This window comes from Gastrolobium bilobum, unplaced genomic scaffold, assembly GCF_033153095.1.
Source record: "Gastrolobium bilobum isolate Gb01-03AN ecotype WA unplaced genomic scaffold, APGP_CSIRO_Gbil_v1 utg24468, whole genome shotgun sequence".
NCBI lineage: Eukaryota > Viridiplantae > Streptophyta > Magnoliopsida > Fabales > Fabaceae > Gastrolobium > Gastrolobium bilobum.
The window spans coordinates 359,999-379,638 of record NW_026898146.1 but is presented as its reverse complement, the minus strand read 5'-3'; the positions used below and the strand labels follow the sequence as shown (position 1 = coordinate 379,638).

General features: G+C 32.6%; 1 protein-coding gene across 2 annotated transcripts in view; it reads left to right on the top strand.

The window, feature by feature from the left end:
* Positions 1-19,640, top strand: part of LOC133313208 (very-long-chain aldehyde decarbonylase CER1-like) — an 82,633-nt gene that overhangs the window by 59,035 nt on the left and 3,958 nt on the right. Inside the window, exons 1-9 of one of the 2 annotated variants that reach the window (XM_061514542.1) lie at positions 7,198-7,257; positions 8,416-8,639; positions 10,043-10,275; positions 12,174-12,393; positions 12,854-13,229; positions 13,946-14,254; positions 14,361-14,456; positions 14,724-14,897; positions 15,032-15,178. In XM_061514542.1, coding sequence (XP_061370526.1) covers positions 7,198-7,257; positions 8,416-8,639; positions 10,043-10,275; positions 12,174-12,393; positions 12,854-13,229; positions 13,946-14,254; positions 14,361-14,456; positions 14,724-14,897; positions 15,032-15,178 — 1,839 coding nt within the window. Of the gene's footprint in view, positions 7,258-8,415; positions 8,640-10,042; positions 10,276-12,173; positions 12,394-12,853; positions 13,230-13,945; positions 14,255-14,360; positions 14,457-14,723; positions 14,898-15,031; positions 15,194-19,640 lie in introns of those variants that run through there. The other variant, XM_061514541.1, reaches the window with a different exon arrangement.

Below are 19,640 nucleotides of genomic sequence, written 5' to 3'. Positions count from 1 at the left end.
CATCCCAGATAATCCTACCCTAGCCCAAGCCAAGTTACAACCCTGCAAAGACCTTTTGATCAAATTATGCATGTCATCTATGTTCCTCATCTCTAGGAATTTGAGAATATGATCAAACTTATGGTAGTACTATTGCACTGACAAATTGGGAGTTTAAACCCAAAACACAGGAGTGACGAGTGAATTGTATAGCTTAGTGTGGGATTATCAAGTTAGACTCTAAATTCCTGAGTGAAACTGATTCTTGAAATTCTCAACACTAAAATCATTCATGCTTAGCATCATAATTCTAAAATTTTTAAAGGCAAAGTTGTACCTCAGTTACATGAATTCTTCTCACAGATTGAATCCTTGTTGCCTAGTGTTTGAGCTTGTTTATTGCTGAGGACAACAATGTCTAAATCTAGGAATTGTTTGATATGCCTCCAGCATATAGAGTTTCATGGGCTAAAAAGAGAAAATATTTGATATTAATTAAGTGATAAATACAGCTATTTAGGAGAATTATTGATAATCCATTCTCAGACACACTCTCATTGAGTTTACGTGTTTTGCAAGAGAAAACTCCATAAAAGAAGAAAAACCCTCAATTGCAACTGTCCACTCGCGCGGATCGCAGAAAGAATGAAAAAGAGAAAAATCCCACTGTCCACTCGCGTGAATAGCACGGGACTAGCGCAGATCGCGCCATAAATGATGAAAAATAGCCTGACCCACTGTCCATCCGCGCGGATGCCACGTATATTAATTAATGGATTGGGATTCTATTTTAAAAAGGACTCTAAATCAAAGATTTGATGAACATATGGAGAAATTAAATTCTTTTCTATAAATAAGGGAGTAAAAACCCTTGGAAGGATATTTTGGCTGGAGAGTTTTCAGACATCAAAAAATTGAGAGAGTTCTTGGAGATTTATGCTGGGATTCAACATTCAGAGAAATTGAAGGCTGAAGATGTAAGAACCTGCACCGTTAATTAAGGAAGTTATTTAATTAATTATGTGAAATTAGGAAATAATTCCATAATTGACCCAATAATTATTATGAGGCTTTAATAATTATAGTAAGTGATTAAGAATACTGAAAGTCGCTTTTCGGAAGAAAAGTGCAGATACCGGTTCTGCTAGTCGGTATAAATGCGTACCGAAAAAGTATCCCGGAAAATTATTATAAGTACATAATAATTACTAGAATAATATGTAGGACTTGTAAAACGAGTTTCAAGTCAAAATAATAAGAACTGGTGCCAGAAACTGATACTGGCTATGAAAAGCGCGTACCAAAAAGTTGCTCCGAAAAATATAAGAAAAATACGATAATTCTTGTAAAATTGAGTAGGTTCAGAATCCTAAGTTTGGGATTAAAATGCTAAGCGTAGTTATTAATGATCATACTGTGTGATTAATTTTAAGTGAGCTATATATACGACTTTTGGGCTCAAAACTCTAGGTTAATCCTATTCCTACGTGAGTGTGGCTGGTCAGGGGTGTGTGTGCACTGTTCCATTGCCACTCTTCCCTTATTCTTGGCAAAATTCCATCAAGAAACCACTTTTCTTGGTTGTTCTTCCATCTAAACACTTGTGCCTTGTTTGAGTTGGCCTTGGGAGGGTGTGGAGTGTACCTTTCTGAGTTTGTGGCCTCTGTGGTGAGGTGAAGTGGCTGACTTTGGGGCTGTCTTCTTGGGTTTGGGTTGTGTGACCTTGCTCTTGGCTTCTTGAGCTTCAAGAAGCCACCTTTTGGCACAAAGGGACAAGCTTGAAGTGTATTTTCGTAGCCTTGTGAAGTCAGAACCTTGTGGTTGCATTGGAGGCTTCCTTTCTGCTTCATTTTCGGAGTTTAGAACTCTTGAGGTGAGCCATGATCACCTAAGTGTCATTTCGAGGCCTAAAGCTTATTTAATCAATTAAAAAGAGGAACTTTAACCATTTGAGTAAAGGAATGTGTTTTTGGGTTCATAACATGTTAGTGGTTATATATTTAGGGAGTCATTGGACTCCCAATCACTTTTGGACCTTTAAATTTGGGATTATGCAGAAGTTGGCTCGAATTTTTGCATTCTGTTGAAGAAGTATTCGAATACTTTTCGTGTAGTATTCGAATACTTGTTCATGGTAGTCGAATACTCCTTGCAAGAGTATTGGGATACTTTTCTGGGAAGAAAAGTATTTGGATACCTTTGAAGAAGTATTCGAATACTGGAAAGTATTCGAATACAGTAAGGTTTAGTATTCGGATACTTGGGTATTCGGATACTGGGGGAAAAGTATTCGGATACTTGTTAGTATTCGAATACTTTAAAGGAAGTAATTGAATACTTTCTGGAGAGCTGGAGTATTCGAATACTACTCGTGGAGTATTCGAATACTTCCTGCAGAAACAACATGTAATGAGTTAAAATGAGTAGAAAAGACTTAATCACTTAATGTAATCTGAACTATGATTATTGATGATTAATTATGGTATGGGCAGATTGTGATTGTGCTGTTTGTGGGCCTTGAGCTTGTGTGGACTCTTGGCATTGGATAGTTAGCTTGCTAGGTAAGCTTTCGTGTCCTCAGTTTAGCCATGTTGTGGTTCCACCATGTCCCCTAGGGATATGGTTATATGCATGTTGTGTTACATGCTTTGAATATTTGTAATGCTGTTGAGCTTTATGTGTAATGACTTTTAATATGCATGTGTTGTTTCATCTTGACGGTAGCCTGAGTATGTGACGTCATACAAGACGGTGATCCGGGGTGGACGCAAGTAGCGTCTTGCACCATTTGTGGGTATTAGACGTATATAAATCCTGTATTTCTCTGGCCAGTAGAATAGTATTGACACACATGACATGATTATATGCTGCATTGCACTATTTTAGAAATGATATTGATGAACTGCTTTTGAACTTATATTGCACATCTAAGTGAGCTTGGGGTGGAAGATCCTTGAGGACCCCTTGTCTTACTGAGATTTCTGGTTTAGAGATCTCACCCCACGTTTGGGGAATGCTTATTTCAGGTTCAGGTAGTATGGGGACTGACGCCTTTGGCGGTAGGAGGCCAGAGCTTAGTTGATGTTTATGGCTGTTATATTTATGCTGGCATGACTGGACTGGATGCTGTTTATGTTTTCTGTATTATTATTATGTTGTTGATGTTGAGACTATGTTGGGCTTGTGCCTTATTTGGGTGAGCATGGGGTTTATCCATGCCACTATGTTGATAGTACTTTTGAGTTGAGTTGTATAAACTGTTAATTGGTCCGGTCTACTTGTGGTAATTCCGTGACTAGAGACATACATTATGTTATTTAATTAATGAGGTATTTCAGTTAGTTGTTTATTGCAATGTACATACATGCGATGTTTTGAAAATGGTTAAGTAATCAAGTTGGTAATGATTAATGACATCATAATTGAAAAGAAAAAGACATTCCGCAATTTTAATTAAGCGCAGCTTAATACGATAACATGATAACATTACCGGATATATACGGGGTGCTACAGAAGATTTCTTCTTCTCCTTCCTTTCTTTCATCTTATGAATTCTTTTTATTATTTTAATTTGTTTAAGTCAGATATGTCTGGCTAATCTCCTTTTGTAGTTGGGATCACGGATCCAGTGTGAATCCTTTATATTTTCTAAATTATTTTAAGGGTTTTATAATTCTCATTTAGCATGAGAATTTAAATTTTCCTACACACCCTTCGACTTCCGTGCTGACATGGGTCCTACATATAATTTTTTCTAACACATAGGTCCCACATGCTTTTTATCTCTATAACATGAGAATTGAATTCTCATTTAACATGAGAAAATCAAACCCCTTGTTTTAATTCAATTAGTTTTATTTTACCTGAATGAGTTTTTCCATATCCTTATTAAATCGGATCAATTTCATAGGGTTTTGAGGTTTAGAGCTCACAATAGGCATATTGGAGTTTTAATTCTGACAAGGGTAAAATAACAATCTATGCATGATCTAGACATAGACTTACATAGATTGCAGACTTTTAAATTCATCCGCTTAATGCTTGATTCAAAAGGGATCACTAGAACACTAGGATTCTAATTGGGTTAAAGAGTTAAACACGCTAAGACATTAGGGTTTAACTACTTAATTTGAGGAAGATGAATTGTCTGAACTAATAAATTAATTAATTATAAGAATTAATTAAGAATTATAAAGGAGGATCAAATGAGAAGTGCATCATGGCTACAGTTTCCTTACATTAATTACTCATATTTTCTCTTACGTTTTTTATTATTCTTAGATGTTCTTGATAATTACTACTTTTAAATTTAATTATTTATATTTTGCTTCAAAAGCTATTGTCTCAATTAAACTGAATTTCTCAAATTAAAGGGACTAGTTATAATAATAATTGGTGCATTAATCCTTGTGAAAATGATACTTTTTCATCACTCTTATTACTTAAAACGATTAGTATATTTGCCGTAATCACAATAGAACTTTTACAGCCATGTCAATAATTGGTCTCTTTTTTTGGTTTTAGATCACGTCAAGTGCAAAGAGAATATTATTAGAAATAGACATTCGCCTAACAAGACACCCACCTAGGATTGTTGTGTCCCCACTCTATGAATATAATTTCCCTTTCTGTGCATAACAATTAAAGCATTGAAGAAAACTGTATTGTTGTCCCTCTCTCGACCGTGTAGTAGTTAGTTTTGCCAACCCGAATAGGTCTTCAACTAGCATTGAAGAAAACTGTATTTTGGGAGATGGAATTTACTAGATATAAGGTGGTGCGGAGAAGAGATAGTGAAAGAGAAATTAAGGAGAGGGAAAAGAAGAGAGAGAAAAAAAAAATCCATGTATTACTCTCTTAATAAGAGAATCATCATAATCTAGAGCATGTTAAAAAATTTCCTATTTTGGTCCCTCTCTCCAAGCCTTCTCCAATAAAACTGTATTTTGTTTTAATTTAGTTGGAGACTTTCAACAACTTATATCGAATTCGGTGCATTTGATTTGATTTGCCTCCAGTAAATTCTAAAGCATGCCTATCAAGGAAAGTGTTGGAGGGCATGGACTAATTTTACTTTTATTTTTTCCTAAAAGGAAATCAAATATAAAATTGCATCTACACCAACAAAAAAAAAATTTATGTAAAGCATTCGAATTTCGAAATTTGTTTCTTCTTAAACTCATGCCTATGTATTTGATATGGAAAAAGGAAGTTTAAACAATTTGAAATTTGTTTCTTGTTTGAATGAATAGAAAATAAAAAAAAAAAAAAAAAAAAACCATCAATTTTTTTTAAATTTATAAATATTTCACTTTTTTATTTTCCTTGCTCATATGAAAGTATAAAGCACATTTTCAGTATTATAGAAGTATCTATTTCCTTATCAAATTTAGAAAGAGATAAGATATGAGTAAAAATAATTATGTAGAAGTGAGTAGTATAGATATATTATATTTTACTATATTTTGATGTGTTCGGTACGATTTTTTTTTTTTTTCAAATATAAGTTATTCTGTTGCGTTAGGAGGAGAGTTAATTATTTTGCAACAAAACGACACGCATATCCATATGCCCGTACATTTTTTCCTGAGAAGAACAGAGTGCACATTAAAAGTGAAACCCACCATTTTTAATGATTGCTAGAGAAGTGTGCCGTATCTGATCTCCGTTAAAAGCATTATAAAAATTAACATGTAAATAGACATTTTATTGAATGATTCATTTTCGTAGTATTGCCACCTATACCATTGTTTGGTGAGGCCATTAAATGGGAATAGCGTATGTAGTTTGACTCGCACATTAATTGTTGGATACAATGTCGGCCACGCTAACATACTTGGGCTGACCCATGTGTGTGTGAGCAAATATCCGCACTTGCGTATATAAATATTGGGGTTTTAATTTGTTATTTAACATAACAAACTAAAATTTTTTTTTACATATATAATATTTTGTGGAGTCTACACTTTTTTAAAGCAAAAAAAAAATTAAGATATGCAAAAAAAATCTCTATAACATTACACAATCACTTTTCTTACAATATAACTCTTATAAAATTCATAAATATTTTGATTTTGTTGTTGTTGTTGTTGTTGCGTGTCCTTATTTATCTTTTGATTCAATATTTATATTAGTCAATATTAATTTTGTAATGCGGATGTTAAACACATTTTTTGTGTTGAAATTAAATGTCAATAATTCTTATGACAGAATACTATTTTTCAGGTAATAACTGAAGAAATAAGATAACTTGATTTTCTGGGTTTGCACACTTCAATCGCTCAACTCAACAATCATTGGACATAGCTTCACTGTCATACTTGCTTCACTTGTAACATTTAATTTATGGGAAAAATGTTTGTTCTTTTAAATGACACTTCTTGTGTCATTTCACTCTCACAAAAAGGTGAGACTCACTCTCTCCCATGATCTATCTCTTTCTCTCACTTAATGACATAACTTTACATTCTTTAAAATGACACACATTTTCCCCTTAATTTATACATCATTCTTTACTAGTTTATGTTTCTATCTGCCTAGAATTGCTATTCACCCTATATATTTTTCTTGCATTGATAAGTCAACTTCTTCATGTGAAAGTTATATCAATTTTTTTTTCAGAACTGTTTTCCCGAACTTCATCACTAAATGTGCTGACATAAATTAATTTTTCTGAATCCGCCACAGCTTGTGCTAGAAATAAACCATGACATCTGAATTTGGATATAAATGTGGGAAAGTCAAGAGATTTAGAGTAAACACCCTTTTTAGTCCCTGTCAATATTTACGAAGTCCGTTTTTAGTCCCTGACAATAAAAAAGGACCAAATTGGTCCCTGAAATTACAAAAAAAGGGTCATGTTAGTCCTTATGTCAACTCCCAAATATGTAGAGTGGTCATTTTCTTGTACTTTCAGGGACCAATTTGGTCCTTTTTTATTGCCAGGGACTGAAAAGGACTTCGTAGATATTGTCAGAGACTAAAAATGGTATTTACTTATAGATTTATTATTAAAAATCTCAACGTAGCTGCTTGACCCCATGATGGTGCGCGGTAGGTTTGGTTGTTGTTGGGAGTTAAATGCAACAAGTGCTCCAATGTGTATTCTCCAAAAAAAAAAAAAGTGTTCCGATGTGGAAGTGAGGTCTATAAATAAAGTCACATATTCTGCTTGTTTCAAACAAGAAAAACACTTGTTATCGCAACAGAAGACGCTTTATGGCTTCAAGGCCTGGAATCCTTACTGATTGGCCATGGAAGCCTCTTGGAAGCTTTAAGGTTCCCTAGCTTCCCCTTAATCATCCCTTGTCTCTTTCTCTCCAAACTATTGCTCTCATTGTTTTTTTTTTTTATACCAACTCTAATTATTTCTTTGAGTCGAGTAGAGTCCTCCAAGTATTTCCACAAGCTTCGGTTAATTGAATCAGTTATAGAACTAATCTCAAGTGAAAAGTGGGTTAGGGATTAAGATTTTATGTCCCTTCCAAATGTGATATTGGTGGAGATTGAACCGAGATCCTTTCATCACCTACTCAACTCCCATATACCAACTGAGCTACTATTGTTTGATTCTCTCGTTGTTGTTATATGGTTCTAGAAAAAGAAAAAGAAAACTAGGGCATGAAAATTGTTTTTCTTTTGTGTTTTATGCACAACAACTTACAAGAAAAATGAAAACTAGGGCATGCTTATAAACCCTTCTTTCTAGTATATATATTTTTTATATAATTGTGATACCGAATTTTTTTTTATACTGAAATTTGAACTTATAATTTCATTCAAATTGTCATACTCTTAATCAGTAGACCACTCCTATGGCTTAGTGCATTATTTTAAGGAGAATCATTTTCCTAGGTTGCATGAATGGATTTATTTTCAGCTTTAAAAATATAATTATGTACTTCCTGGAGTACACATAATCATATTTTTAAGGCTACAAAATTATCGGCTAATGTGGCGGAGAGAAAAAAAACAATTTTCTGATTACAATTGTATATTTCCACAAGTACATAATTATTGTTTTTTTGTTGTTGTTGCAAATAACTCTCCTGTAACACACTAGAAAAATGAAACCCTTATTTTAAACATACAATTATATGGAAATCAGCATTACACATCTCAACATTAGTATACCTTTCTTTCTGGTTTATTATTTTAAACTTCCAATTATACGGAAATCAACGTCACAATTATAATATTTGTAATAATGAGCAATGCATTTAAAGAATAAATTACAAAAATGATAAAAAGAAAATAACTGTTTAGATTTTATAAAATATAAACATTGTTTCTAGTATTTATATACAATATGCCAAACCGACTTGTAACATCTAGAAAGGGCAATTAATAGAAGTAACATTTTTGGGTTCTTTACCTTTTTTTTCATAATTTATCTTATCATTTCTTTCGTTTGCTATGTTGGTTTTACTTTTGCAGTATGTGATACTAGCTCCTTGGGTCATTCATAGCTCGTATTCTGTGTTGACGAAGGATAAGAGTGAACGGGACATATCCACCTTTCTCATATTACCATTTTTGCTGTGGCGTATGCTTCACAACCAAATATGGATCACTCTCTCTCGGTACCGAACCGCCAAAGGCAATGCTAGAATAGTTGACAAGGGAATTGAATTTGATCAAGTCGATAGAGAAAGAGATTGGTTAGTTTATGCAACACTCACCATGCATGACTAAGGGCATGCATGAAGGGATGGATTTACTTGAATTTTAAATGTTTTTAGTTATATTAATGGGTTTTATTTTTTCATGTTGCATCAGACAAATTGTCTCATGCAACACAAAAAAAAAATAGCTGGGACTCACTAAAAAAAAGAGAGAACAAAAAGTGGATCCCATCTTTTTTTTTGTGTTGAATGAGATAAATTATCTGCAACATGAGAATAATAAAACTCTATATTAATATAGTAAGATTACTAACTATACAATTTAGAGGAATAACGTTATATACGCAATATTTTAAGTATGAAATCTTATACATCTTTTTGCATCATTAGTTTTTTTTTTTTATTCTTTTTACGCGTTAATAATTTAAATAACATTTCGAAAAAGATCAGATACTAGAACAATTATGCTACCCATGATTTATTTCCTTTTCTAACTAGTACAATTACTGGTATAGAATTTAATGTCAAATAAGTGAATAATGTACGTACATGTCTTGACTCTAGAAATATCTTTTACTCCTATCTGTACCATACATTAGAATCTCTTCTCAATTACGCTCTTCGTAAAAGTTTCATGTGTACGGAGTCTGTACTATTTGGTAAAGTGAGCATACAACGCAAGAACATGAAAGTTTTGTGAGAGATACTCCGACGGTGGTAAGCAGGTTGTGCCCGAAAAATATTTGCATTATACACCAGAAATGAGACACGATCATTTTACATCAATAATGTTAAATTTAAAATTTGATATCTCATATGAGAGTCATTAGATAAAAAAAGATCAAGGATTATATATATATATATATATATATATATATATATATATATGATAAGATACTTTGACATCAATGTCAAAATTAAAATTTAACTTGACACCCCATTTGAAAGTTATTAGATCAAAAAAGATCAACAACTCTGATTTGTAAGCATGTGACACTATTAATTTTTATTTATTTAATATCTCTCAAATAAGGTGTTAAATATATATATATATATATATATATATATATATATATATATTTGCCAGAGAACATAAGGACGAAATGTAAAAATTGTTTGATTGTATTTTAATTTTTTTTCTTAAAATTATTTTGTATAATAGTTAATAAATAGGTGTTTTTTATATTTTTTATTTTTAAAGTTAAAAATTAAAACATAAAATAAAAATAACTCGATATATTTTTTAAAATTTGATTTTAAAAATTAAAAAATAATTATAATTTTTAGAACTATTTTTATTAAACAGGCATTATTAAACAGATTTTTTATTTTTTATTCTGAAAATCAAAATACTTTTTTGAGAATATAATTCAAACTTGCCCTTCATATCGGTTATTGTTTTATTCACTATTTATTTTGTTTTTGTTTTGATGATACAGGGATGACCAAATATTGTTCAATGGGTTCTTATACTACTTGGCAAGCTATACGTTGCCTGGGGCGTCACGTCTTCCATTGTGGAGAACTGATGGAGTGATTATGACAATACTGCTTCATGTGGGACCAGTGGAGTTTCTTTACTATTGGTTACATAGAGCACTTCATCATCACTTTCTGTACTCTCGTTACCATTCTCATCACCATTCTTCCGTTGTTACCGAACCCATAACTTGTGAGTCCAATTAATTGCTTTTGCTTACAGAATTCATAGCAGCCTAACAACCTCATTTATTTGCATTTGATGAATGTACTGCATGCTTGTCATTGTTATAATACTTAAGGTACGTTTGACATAGGATATATTTGACACAATGACCATATTGCTATCTTATAAGTAAAGATTTATTGGATTGTCACGACAGAAATTTTTTTTGCCAAAATGCTACCTCACAATTCCGCTGGTCTGATAAGCGGGAATGAACTGAACACGTGACAGCGTCTGAATGGTCAATCATTCTAGTTGAACATCCCAGCGCGAATGACAGAATGCTGACACGTGACAAAAGTACAGGTATCTTGTACTTTTGCAGAGAATGCATGTACTTTTGTCACGTGTCATCATTCTGTCACTCGCGCTGGGCTGCTTAGCTATAATGGTTGACTATTCAGACGCTGCCACATGTCTAATTCATTCCCTCTTGTCAGACCAATGGAATTGTGACGTGATATTTTGGCACAAAAAAATTCGTGAGGTGGCAATCCGGTAAATTTTTATTAAAAGGGTGTGAGTTTGGTCAATGTCCCGATATATTTTTTTTACCAGGTAAATGCAATTACTAAGAATACGGTAGGAAAATAAGTTTGGTAGAAAAGTTAAAAAAACATTGTTAGGATGAAAAAAAAATTATCAGAAAAATTGGGTTAGAAGAGGGTAGTATTGTCATAATTTTTGTCAACTTTTTCCCACTTACCCAGTTATTTGTGCATTTTTGCATTTGATTCTCAACTGCTGGGCAAAAGAGATTGATGGTTAAGTTTTTATAAACTGTCTACTAAACAAAGACAATATCAATTCTTATCAAATGGATGGGCATCTCAACCAAAAACTTCAATCAAACACTACTTAAGGGAGGACCCTGCAAGAGTGCATGTGGAAACTGGTTCAAATTGACAGATAAATTGGACTTTACTGAAAAATGATTTCACATATTTTAGGTATAGTTTATAATTGGACATATTCAATTGTATCTGAAAAATCTCACATATATTTTAATTTTTCCTATGATATTGCTAGGATTTCTTGCTTTCAACTTTTTTTTCATATTTAAATTAAAATAATATTATATTTATACTACTCAGAAACACAAACCACCTCTAGAAAAGAGGAGGGGTAGAGTCGAAATTTGATTCCAGATTTTCATTTTCATATCCAGTTACAAAAAACCCTATTAGATGAGCATGCTTAGAATTTCTTCCTTCAACTTTTATATATACATATATATATATAGGAAAAGATTCATTTATAATTTTTACAAAATATATTATATACTCTTGGAAGTACACTAGAGTAACCTAGTATACTTTCGAGAGTACCTAGTATAGTTTGTGAGAGTTTGTAAATAAAATATTTATAAATATAACCCTCCCCTATATATATGTGTGCATATATTAATTAAATATTTTTATGATATTAAGTTACTTTTTTTGTTTTTGGAAACGTTAGGAATTATCTTATAAATTATATGGACCCTCGGCAGTCCTAAAAGAACTGCAACGGATTCAAAATCATAAAAATATTTTATTATGACAAAAAAAATAATGTTAATTATAGAAAAACATAAATCAGTCGATGAAAGTAGACTCTTCACATGGGCAATATTAATTGTCTAAGACACCATTAAGTTTATGGAAAAAGTGTTTATCCTTGTAAATGATATAATTTATGTCATTTCACTCTTATAAAGAAATGAGATCCACACTTTTATTTTTTATTTTTTACTCTCTCTATAATGATTTATTTCTTTATCTCACTTAAAATAACACAACTTTATATTATTTAAAATTATATATAGTTTTCTTTAAGTTTATACACTTGTTTCCTTAATTAGTAACCATGTTTTCTTGGTGCAGCTGTCATCCATCCATTTGCTGAACACATATCATATTTCGCTCTCTTCGCAATACCCAAATTAACCTTAGTCTTCACAAAAAAAGCTTCTCTGACGGCTATGCTTGGATATCTCACTTACATTGATTTTATGAACAATATGGGTCACTGCAACTTTGAGCTCGTCCCAAAATGGCTCTTTATCATCTTTCCCCCTCTCAAGTATCTCATGTACACTCCATCGTACGTATAGCTATATAACATGATATATATTTGATAATGATTTATATAATATCATAAATGTCTACGACACAATTTACTTTATGTTATATATAGTATATAGATACGGATATATTTTATGAGCATGTTATTATCTTAAACCATGTCTTTAAATTTCAGTGTTCGTTTACCTTGATATAAATGGAAAATAAACACATATTTTTCAAATACAAAAATAAAATAACGATAAAGTAGAAAAAGTGATACACTGTCATCCAATGTACCAAAAAATTGAAAAGTTGATAAACATATTGTGTCTATTTATGTATACGTATTTACTAGTTTTATTGCTGAACCTTTTATAAAATACTTAAATATTGTTTTAATTTAGATTTACTGTATCATATATTGTTTTATTAATTAACTTCACTCGTTATTAATTTAATATACACAACCTAACAAAATATTCTCTAATATGTGACAGGTTTCACTCTTTGCATCATACACAGTTTAGGACAAACTACTCACTATTTATGCCATTTTATGACTACATCTATGGCACCATGGACAAGGCTTCAGATCAATTACATGACTCAGCACTAAAACGAGAGGAAGAAACCCCAGATGTTTTGCACCTAACACATCTCACCACGCCTGAATCCATCTATCATCTAAGGCTTGGATTTGCTCACCTAGCTTCTAAACCTTACATGTCAAAGTGGTACCTTAGATTGATGTGGCCTGTGACAGCGTGGTCCATGATGCTCACATGGGTCTATGGTCGTACATTCATTGTGGAGAGGAACCGTTTTGACAAACTCAAACTGCAAACTTGGGCAATAGCCAAGTATAGTGTCCAAGTAAATATTAATATTTTTCATAATTCTCTTCATACACATTTTTTTTTTGGTATGCCTCTTCATACATATTTTGATGCATATAAAGTTGACTTAGAATCATGTATGTGCATCAATATATATTCGTTCGTGCATGCGTCGTTTTTTGGCATTTTAGAATTGTTTCAATCGGTTTTAAGATTATTTATTTATTTATTTAATGCATTTTGGTAGTCTAGGGTTTTTTGCTTTAATTGTATTTTAAGGGTTAACTAACATCATATAAAAATAAGTGTTGGAGACCGTTATTGAGGTTAGTTTTTTTTTTTTTTTTAATAATTATAGTTGAGAACAGGTAATTTGTCTTTTGAAATTCCATTTTTCCTTTTAATAAAATTTTTGTGTGTTTTAATAACTATGTAAAATTTATAATAAAATTATATTTATTGGACTTTTTATTTGATAATACCTTTATAAAATCCTAATAAATATTGCATGAAGTTAATTTATCTACACAACTAATCACAACTAAACTCGTTGGTTGACTTTCTACATTAATTTTTTTAACCCCTTGTATATATATTAATCTTTTATGCTTAATATCTAATTGAGTTCATTCACGACCGACCCCAATTAATTTGAGAAAAATATGATGTTGATGTATTTAATTGATTAATCATTTCAGAAAAGTGTAAGTATAATTTTGATATTTACTTCTTAGTCAATGAAATTTTTTGTAGTATTATCTGGAATGGCAAAAGGGGCCTATCAACAGAATGATTGAGGATGCAATATTGGATGCTGACAGGAAAGGCGTAAAAGTGCTAAGCCTAGGTCTCATGAATCAAGGGGAAGAGCTTAACATGTATGGAGGGTTATATGTTAGTAAGCATCCAAAGCTAAAAGTTAAGGTAGTAGATGGTAGTAGCCTTGCAGTTGCTGTTGTTCTTAGCAGCATTCCAAAAGGAACAACTCAAGTATTACTTAGGGGAAAACTCACCAAGGTTGCTTATGCTATTGCCTTCTCATTGTGCAAAAAAGGGGTTCAGGTTAGCCTATTAGTATAAATTTGTATAGATTTAATATCCATGGAAGAAGGCTTATTATAAACTCTGGTCTATCTTAATTTTGATCACATGATTAACTACGTTTCAGGTCGCTACAATGCATGAGGATGATTTTGTGAAGCTCAAAAAGTCATTCAAGAGCTCTGAAACTAATTTGATCATTTCAAAAAGTTACACTCAGAGGGTATTATAACAAAATTTTCCTACTTTCATTTTCAAGTTGAAATTAATTCTAGTCCGTCTTCTTTTGCTCATATATTTAGGTATGAATATTCATTATTGGTCTCGCTAGTACCCTTAAAAATAAGGATAAAATGTTCACATGTAAGTTTAATGTAACAAATTGTATGAAAACAAAAGTACTTTTTCTTCATTCCCATTTTTATGTAATCAATTTTGTCAATAATGTCAAATAAAGTTGTTTCTTATTTCATCTTTTTTTTCTGGATAGACATGGTTAGTGGGAGATGGATTGACTGAAGAGGAACAGCTTAAGGCACCCAAAGGAACATTATTCATTCCATACTCACAATTCCCACCAAAGAAATACCGCAAGGATTGCTCCTACCATTGCACCCCAGCAATGCTAACTCCCAGTTCTATTGAAAATGTTCATTCTTGTGAGGTTTGTGCGAATCATCTTTTCACTTGTGAAGTTGTATTGATTCAATCACCCTTTTGAATTTCTACCAGGAAGATTTAATAAGTATAGTTAGTACCCCAAATGATAAAACTTTAAACATCATTCATACATTGCAGGATTGGTTGCCAAGGAGGGTTATGAGTGCATGGCGCATAGCTGGGATAGTACACTCTTTGGAAGGATGGAGTGAACATGAGTGTGGATACACAATGCAGAACATAGACAAAGTTTGGCATTCAACTCTTCAACATGGGTTCCAACCCGTGCCAGTCAAATAATTAGGTCATTAATGGCTAGTGGAGAAATTAAGCAATGTGTTTGGCTGCCTCGTTGTACCTCTTAGTAGGTTATGGCTATCGTTTCTAAAATAAGTATGTTAAGTACTGCACCTAGAAAAACAAATGGATGCTATCTATATATATCAATAGAACTTTAATATGTTTATCTAACTCTCTACTTTTAAAAGCAATAAATTATTTATCTTAAAAAATGGTAAACATGTATTAAGCCATCAATGTTGAAGAAATTCTGTACTTCACATGTCACAGCGAGGGAGTTTTAATGTTTAAAAAGAATATTATTTTGTCTCTAATTGTTAGGGTTGGCAAAACGGGTCAATCCGGCTCAACTCGTGTTCAACCCGAAAAAAACAAGCTGGGTTAGGGTTGGCTCGGAAAAAAAAACGAGCCAGAAAACCCAATCCAGCCCGACCTGAGCAGAGTTAGGGTTGGCTCGCGGGTTGGCTCGAAAATAAGCTCGTGGGTTGGCTTAAAAAAAGCTCGCGGGTTAGCTCTAAATAATGTTAGCGGGTTGGCTCAAAAAAGGTTGCTCAACTAACAGAAACAGAACCATTTGTGAGATATTAACCACAATACAGATTAGCAATGGGAAAAATGAGGTTTTGAAGCAGAAGACACAAAGTTATCAAATTAAATTTAAGCATGGAAGTGAAAAATAACATGTTGAACAAGCAAGATATATCCATTGTCTGGTACTACTTTCATGGATCCTCTTCCTCAAAAAATTCACATATCTATCTAACAGAAATTGACAAAGTACAACTAATTCAAATTCAGTGTTGATAAATGCTTTGCTAGATAGAGATTGTTACAATCCTATCCACACTGGATAAACCAAAGTGGCAACAGAGATGAATGTAAGTAGGTACCATCATTAACGAACATATGAAAATGTAACAAAGATCAGAAAATTGAAAAATATTCAATAGCTGCATAAAGAGAAAACACAAACAAGGACTAACAATTGTGGCTAAATAGCATCGGCAATAAAAAAGTTATAACTGACATTCCAAATATACATGATAAAACACAGGAGTCTTCTAAGTCTGCACATCAATGCAAGTTTGTAGCATCAGTAACTATCAAATGAAAATGTAATATAATGATAAGTAAAATGCTCAATCATAGGATCAAGACAAAACAACCACCACAAACTATTGCTAAATAGCATCGGCAATAAATTATAAACAATTCAAACCTAAAATTAAACGTAAATTGTCAAAAACAAAGAAAACTCACACAATCGGCTCAAAAAAGGGGTGATATAATTCTGTATCAACTTCAATTATTCTAAACCTTCATGAATTTGTGAAGCAACAGAGCAGGATAAGAGGGCATTTTTATGTGAGTCCATTAGCATTCAAAGCTAGCCATTACCCATTGAGAGTTATTAACTTTGCCAAGCTGGTAACTACTCAAATAAACTGCTTGGATTTTATGTAGTTGAGACATTGAGTAAAGGGGTGAACTCACCAATTACAAATAAGAGTAAAAATGCGGTACAAAGTCGTTTCAGTATGTCTATATAAAACTGCTACAACCTTGTAAGTGTCGGATGAAACATCGTATCCAAAACCAAACACACTGCGTAGGTGACAAACGCGTTGATAATAAGGTTCAAGACATGGCCACTCTTGAGATGTTAACCCTGTAGCAGGGTTCCATAAACGAACTCAATAACGTCTGTGATCTTTACAAACAAAACAGATCAAACCATTGCAGGAAAGAAGAAATTTTTCTTGTCGCTTTAACTAAATGAATTTTATCCTCTTATTCTTTTTCTCAAACTTAAGATCATACACTCCAGAATAATGGTTCTACAAACTCAGATAGCATGAGGTCAACCAAAAGGGTAAAAACACATAAATCCTCACTCACGATTCAAATCATACAAAAAAAAACAAAACCAAAATATAAAGAAAAGAAAGAATGGGTAGGGAGGAAAGGTCGTTTACCTGGCACTCTGAGTCTGAGTCTGAGTCTCTGGCAGCGAAGACCAGCGAAGAAAAAAAAAAAGTGACGACTGAGACTGACGATGAAAGAAAGTGCGAAGCGAGAACGATGGATACGGGTTTGGCAATTTTTGATATTATTATTTTTAATTAAAAAAATAACCACAGTCCGCGAGCTGGCCCGTTTGTTTCGTAGCTCGTTTTTTTCCGGGTTGACTCAGGTTGGGTTAGCAGCTTATTTATGCTAACCCAACCAGGCTTATTTTTGGCGAATTACGAGTCAACCCGACGAGTTGGCTCGTTTTTGCCAATCCTACTAATTGTGATCGATTTTTATTTTATTTTTCAAAAAGTGATTACCTAAGAGAGATTTTTTTACATAATTTCGTTTGTGGTTAATTCCATCGTTAATTATGTTTGCGATGAAATTTCAAGTGTTAGGGACAAACACGTATTTAAGAACCTGCATCGTTAAATAATTAATTAAATAATCTTGTCGATGTCGGAGTATGGATTTAATAAAGATTATGCATAATTATGATAAATTAATTATCTAGAAGGTCGAATAATGCTTAAGTCACTTTTATGATGAAAAGTGCATATACCGGTTCTGCTTCGCGGTATAAAAGTGTACCGGTGAAGTATTCCGAAAAATTATAATAAAAATATAAATATTCTTAAAAAAATATCTAAGTTAAGAATATCAAGTTTGGAGTAAAAATAATAAGTAGTGATGTTAGAACTAATACCGGCTATGTATAAAATGTGTATCGGAGAAGTATATCGAAAAATCAATGTAAAAATATAAAAATTCCTAAAAAATGTCTAGGTTAAGAATATAAAATTTTAGAGTAAAACAAAGAGCGAAACTAATTAAACTAATACTGTTAGTTTAAGTGAGTGCACTTATATATATCTATTGACACAAACCCATGTGTCAGTTTTCAAACCCCAAGGTTGATCTTCATGGCTGCCGCCTCCCATTCTTCATGAAGACTTGAGCATTTTGCATGAAACCTAGCCAAGAAGCCATCTTTCTCCATGTTTCTCTAGTCCTATGCCTTTGAACCATCATCATTCCTTGTAAAGCTTGAGTTTTGTGGGAGAAAAACCACATCTTGAGAGTTTGGGCTTCTGTTTGCATAAGAGGAGAGGCTCTCCACTTGAGTTTTGAGTGTGTGAACCATTATTACACTCTAGGGAGCTTCAAGAACCAAACTCTGTAAAGAAAGGACTTACCTTTGAGTGTGATTTTCGTGCACCACCAAGTCAGTAGCTTGGAGCATCTTTAAAGTCCTCAAAGCTTCCCCATTTTTCTGTTTTCAAAGGTCCACAATTAACTATAAACCATTCCTCTTGTATTTTCTTGAAAATGATTTATTTTGTGAAGTAAAAAGGGGAACCTAAATGATTCATGTAAAATAGAGTATATCTATGTTTAATCATGTGGTTTGAACTTCTATTTGATGAAAAATCGGACCTTGGACCCTTGGAAGCCATGGAACCCACAGATTATGCAGAAAAATTTGCAGATTTCGTGTTCTGTCCACGTGGTAATTGATTACCCTATGCATGGTAATCGATTACTGTAAGAACCCGCACCGTTAAATTAGGAATTTAATCAATTCATTATGAGATTAATGAGATAATTTCATAAATGACCCTAATAATTATGAGAAGACTTAAATAATTATGGTAATTGATTAATAATGTTGAAAGTCGCTTTTCTGACGAAAAGTGCAGATAGCGGTTCTGCCTCAGAGTATAAATGCATACCGAAGAAGTATCCCAGAAAATTATGAAAAGTGGGTATATATTACTAGAATAATATATAGGACTAGTATAACAAGTTTCATGTCAAAATAATGAGAACTGGTGTCAGAACTGATACTGGCTAAGTAAAAGCGCGTACCAGAAAAGTGCTGTGAAAAATAAAATAAAAATATGACATTCTTAGAAAAATTGCTAGATTCAGAATCCTAAGTTTCGGATTAAAATGCTAAGCGTAGCTATTAGTGCTAATACAATGTGTTTAAAATTTAATGAGGCTATATTTAGGATTGGCACATGATCCTAGGTCAGAAAATACAACTCTATGTGCTTGTTGCGACTCGGCAAGTGCACCAGTCGTAAAGTAATAAAGTGTACCGGAGTACGAGATCGTTCCCACGAGGATCAGAATTTCAAGCATTAGTTCGCTAATCGCGTTTTAGTTGGACAATCAATAATTTAGATGAAGAGAATTGTAATTGAAGAACTTAAAAATTAAAGACAAGTAATGAAAAACTATTAAAGAAATTTTAAAAAAGACAATTGAAAAGATGATTGATTGATAAATAATGTAAAAACAAGCGTAGTTAGGGTTTCGACTTCCCCCAATCTCCTCAATATGTTGTGAATTAAAGAGTCAAGAATCTTTTCTTAATATATTGCCAATCAATTCTATCTAAATTAATTAGGGCTCAATTCCCTGT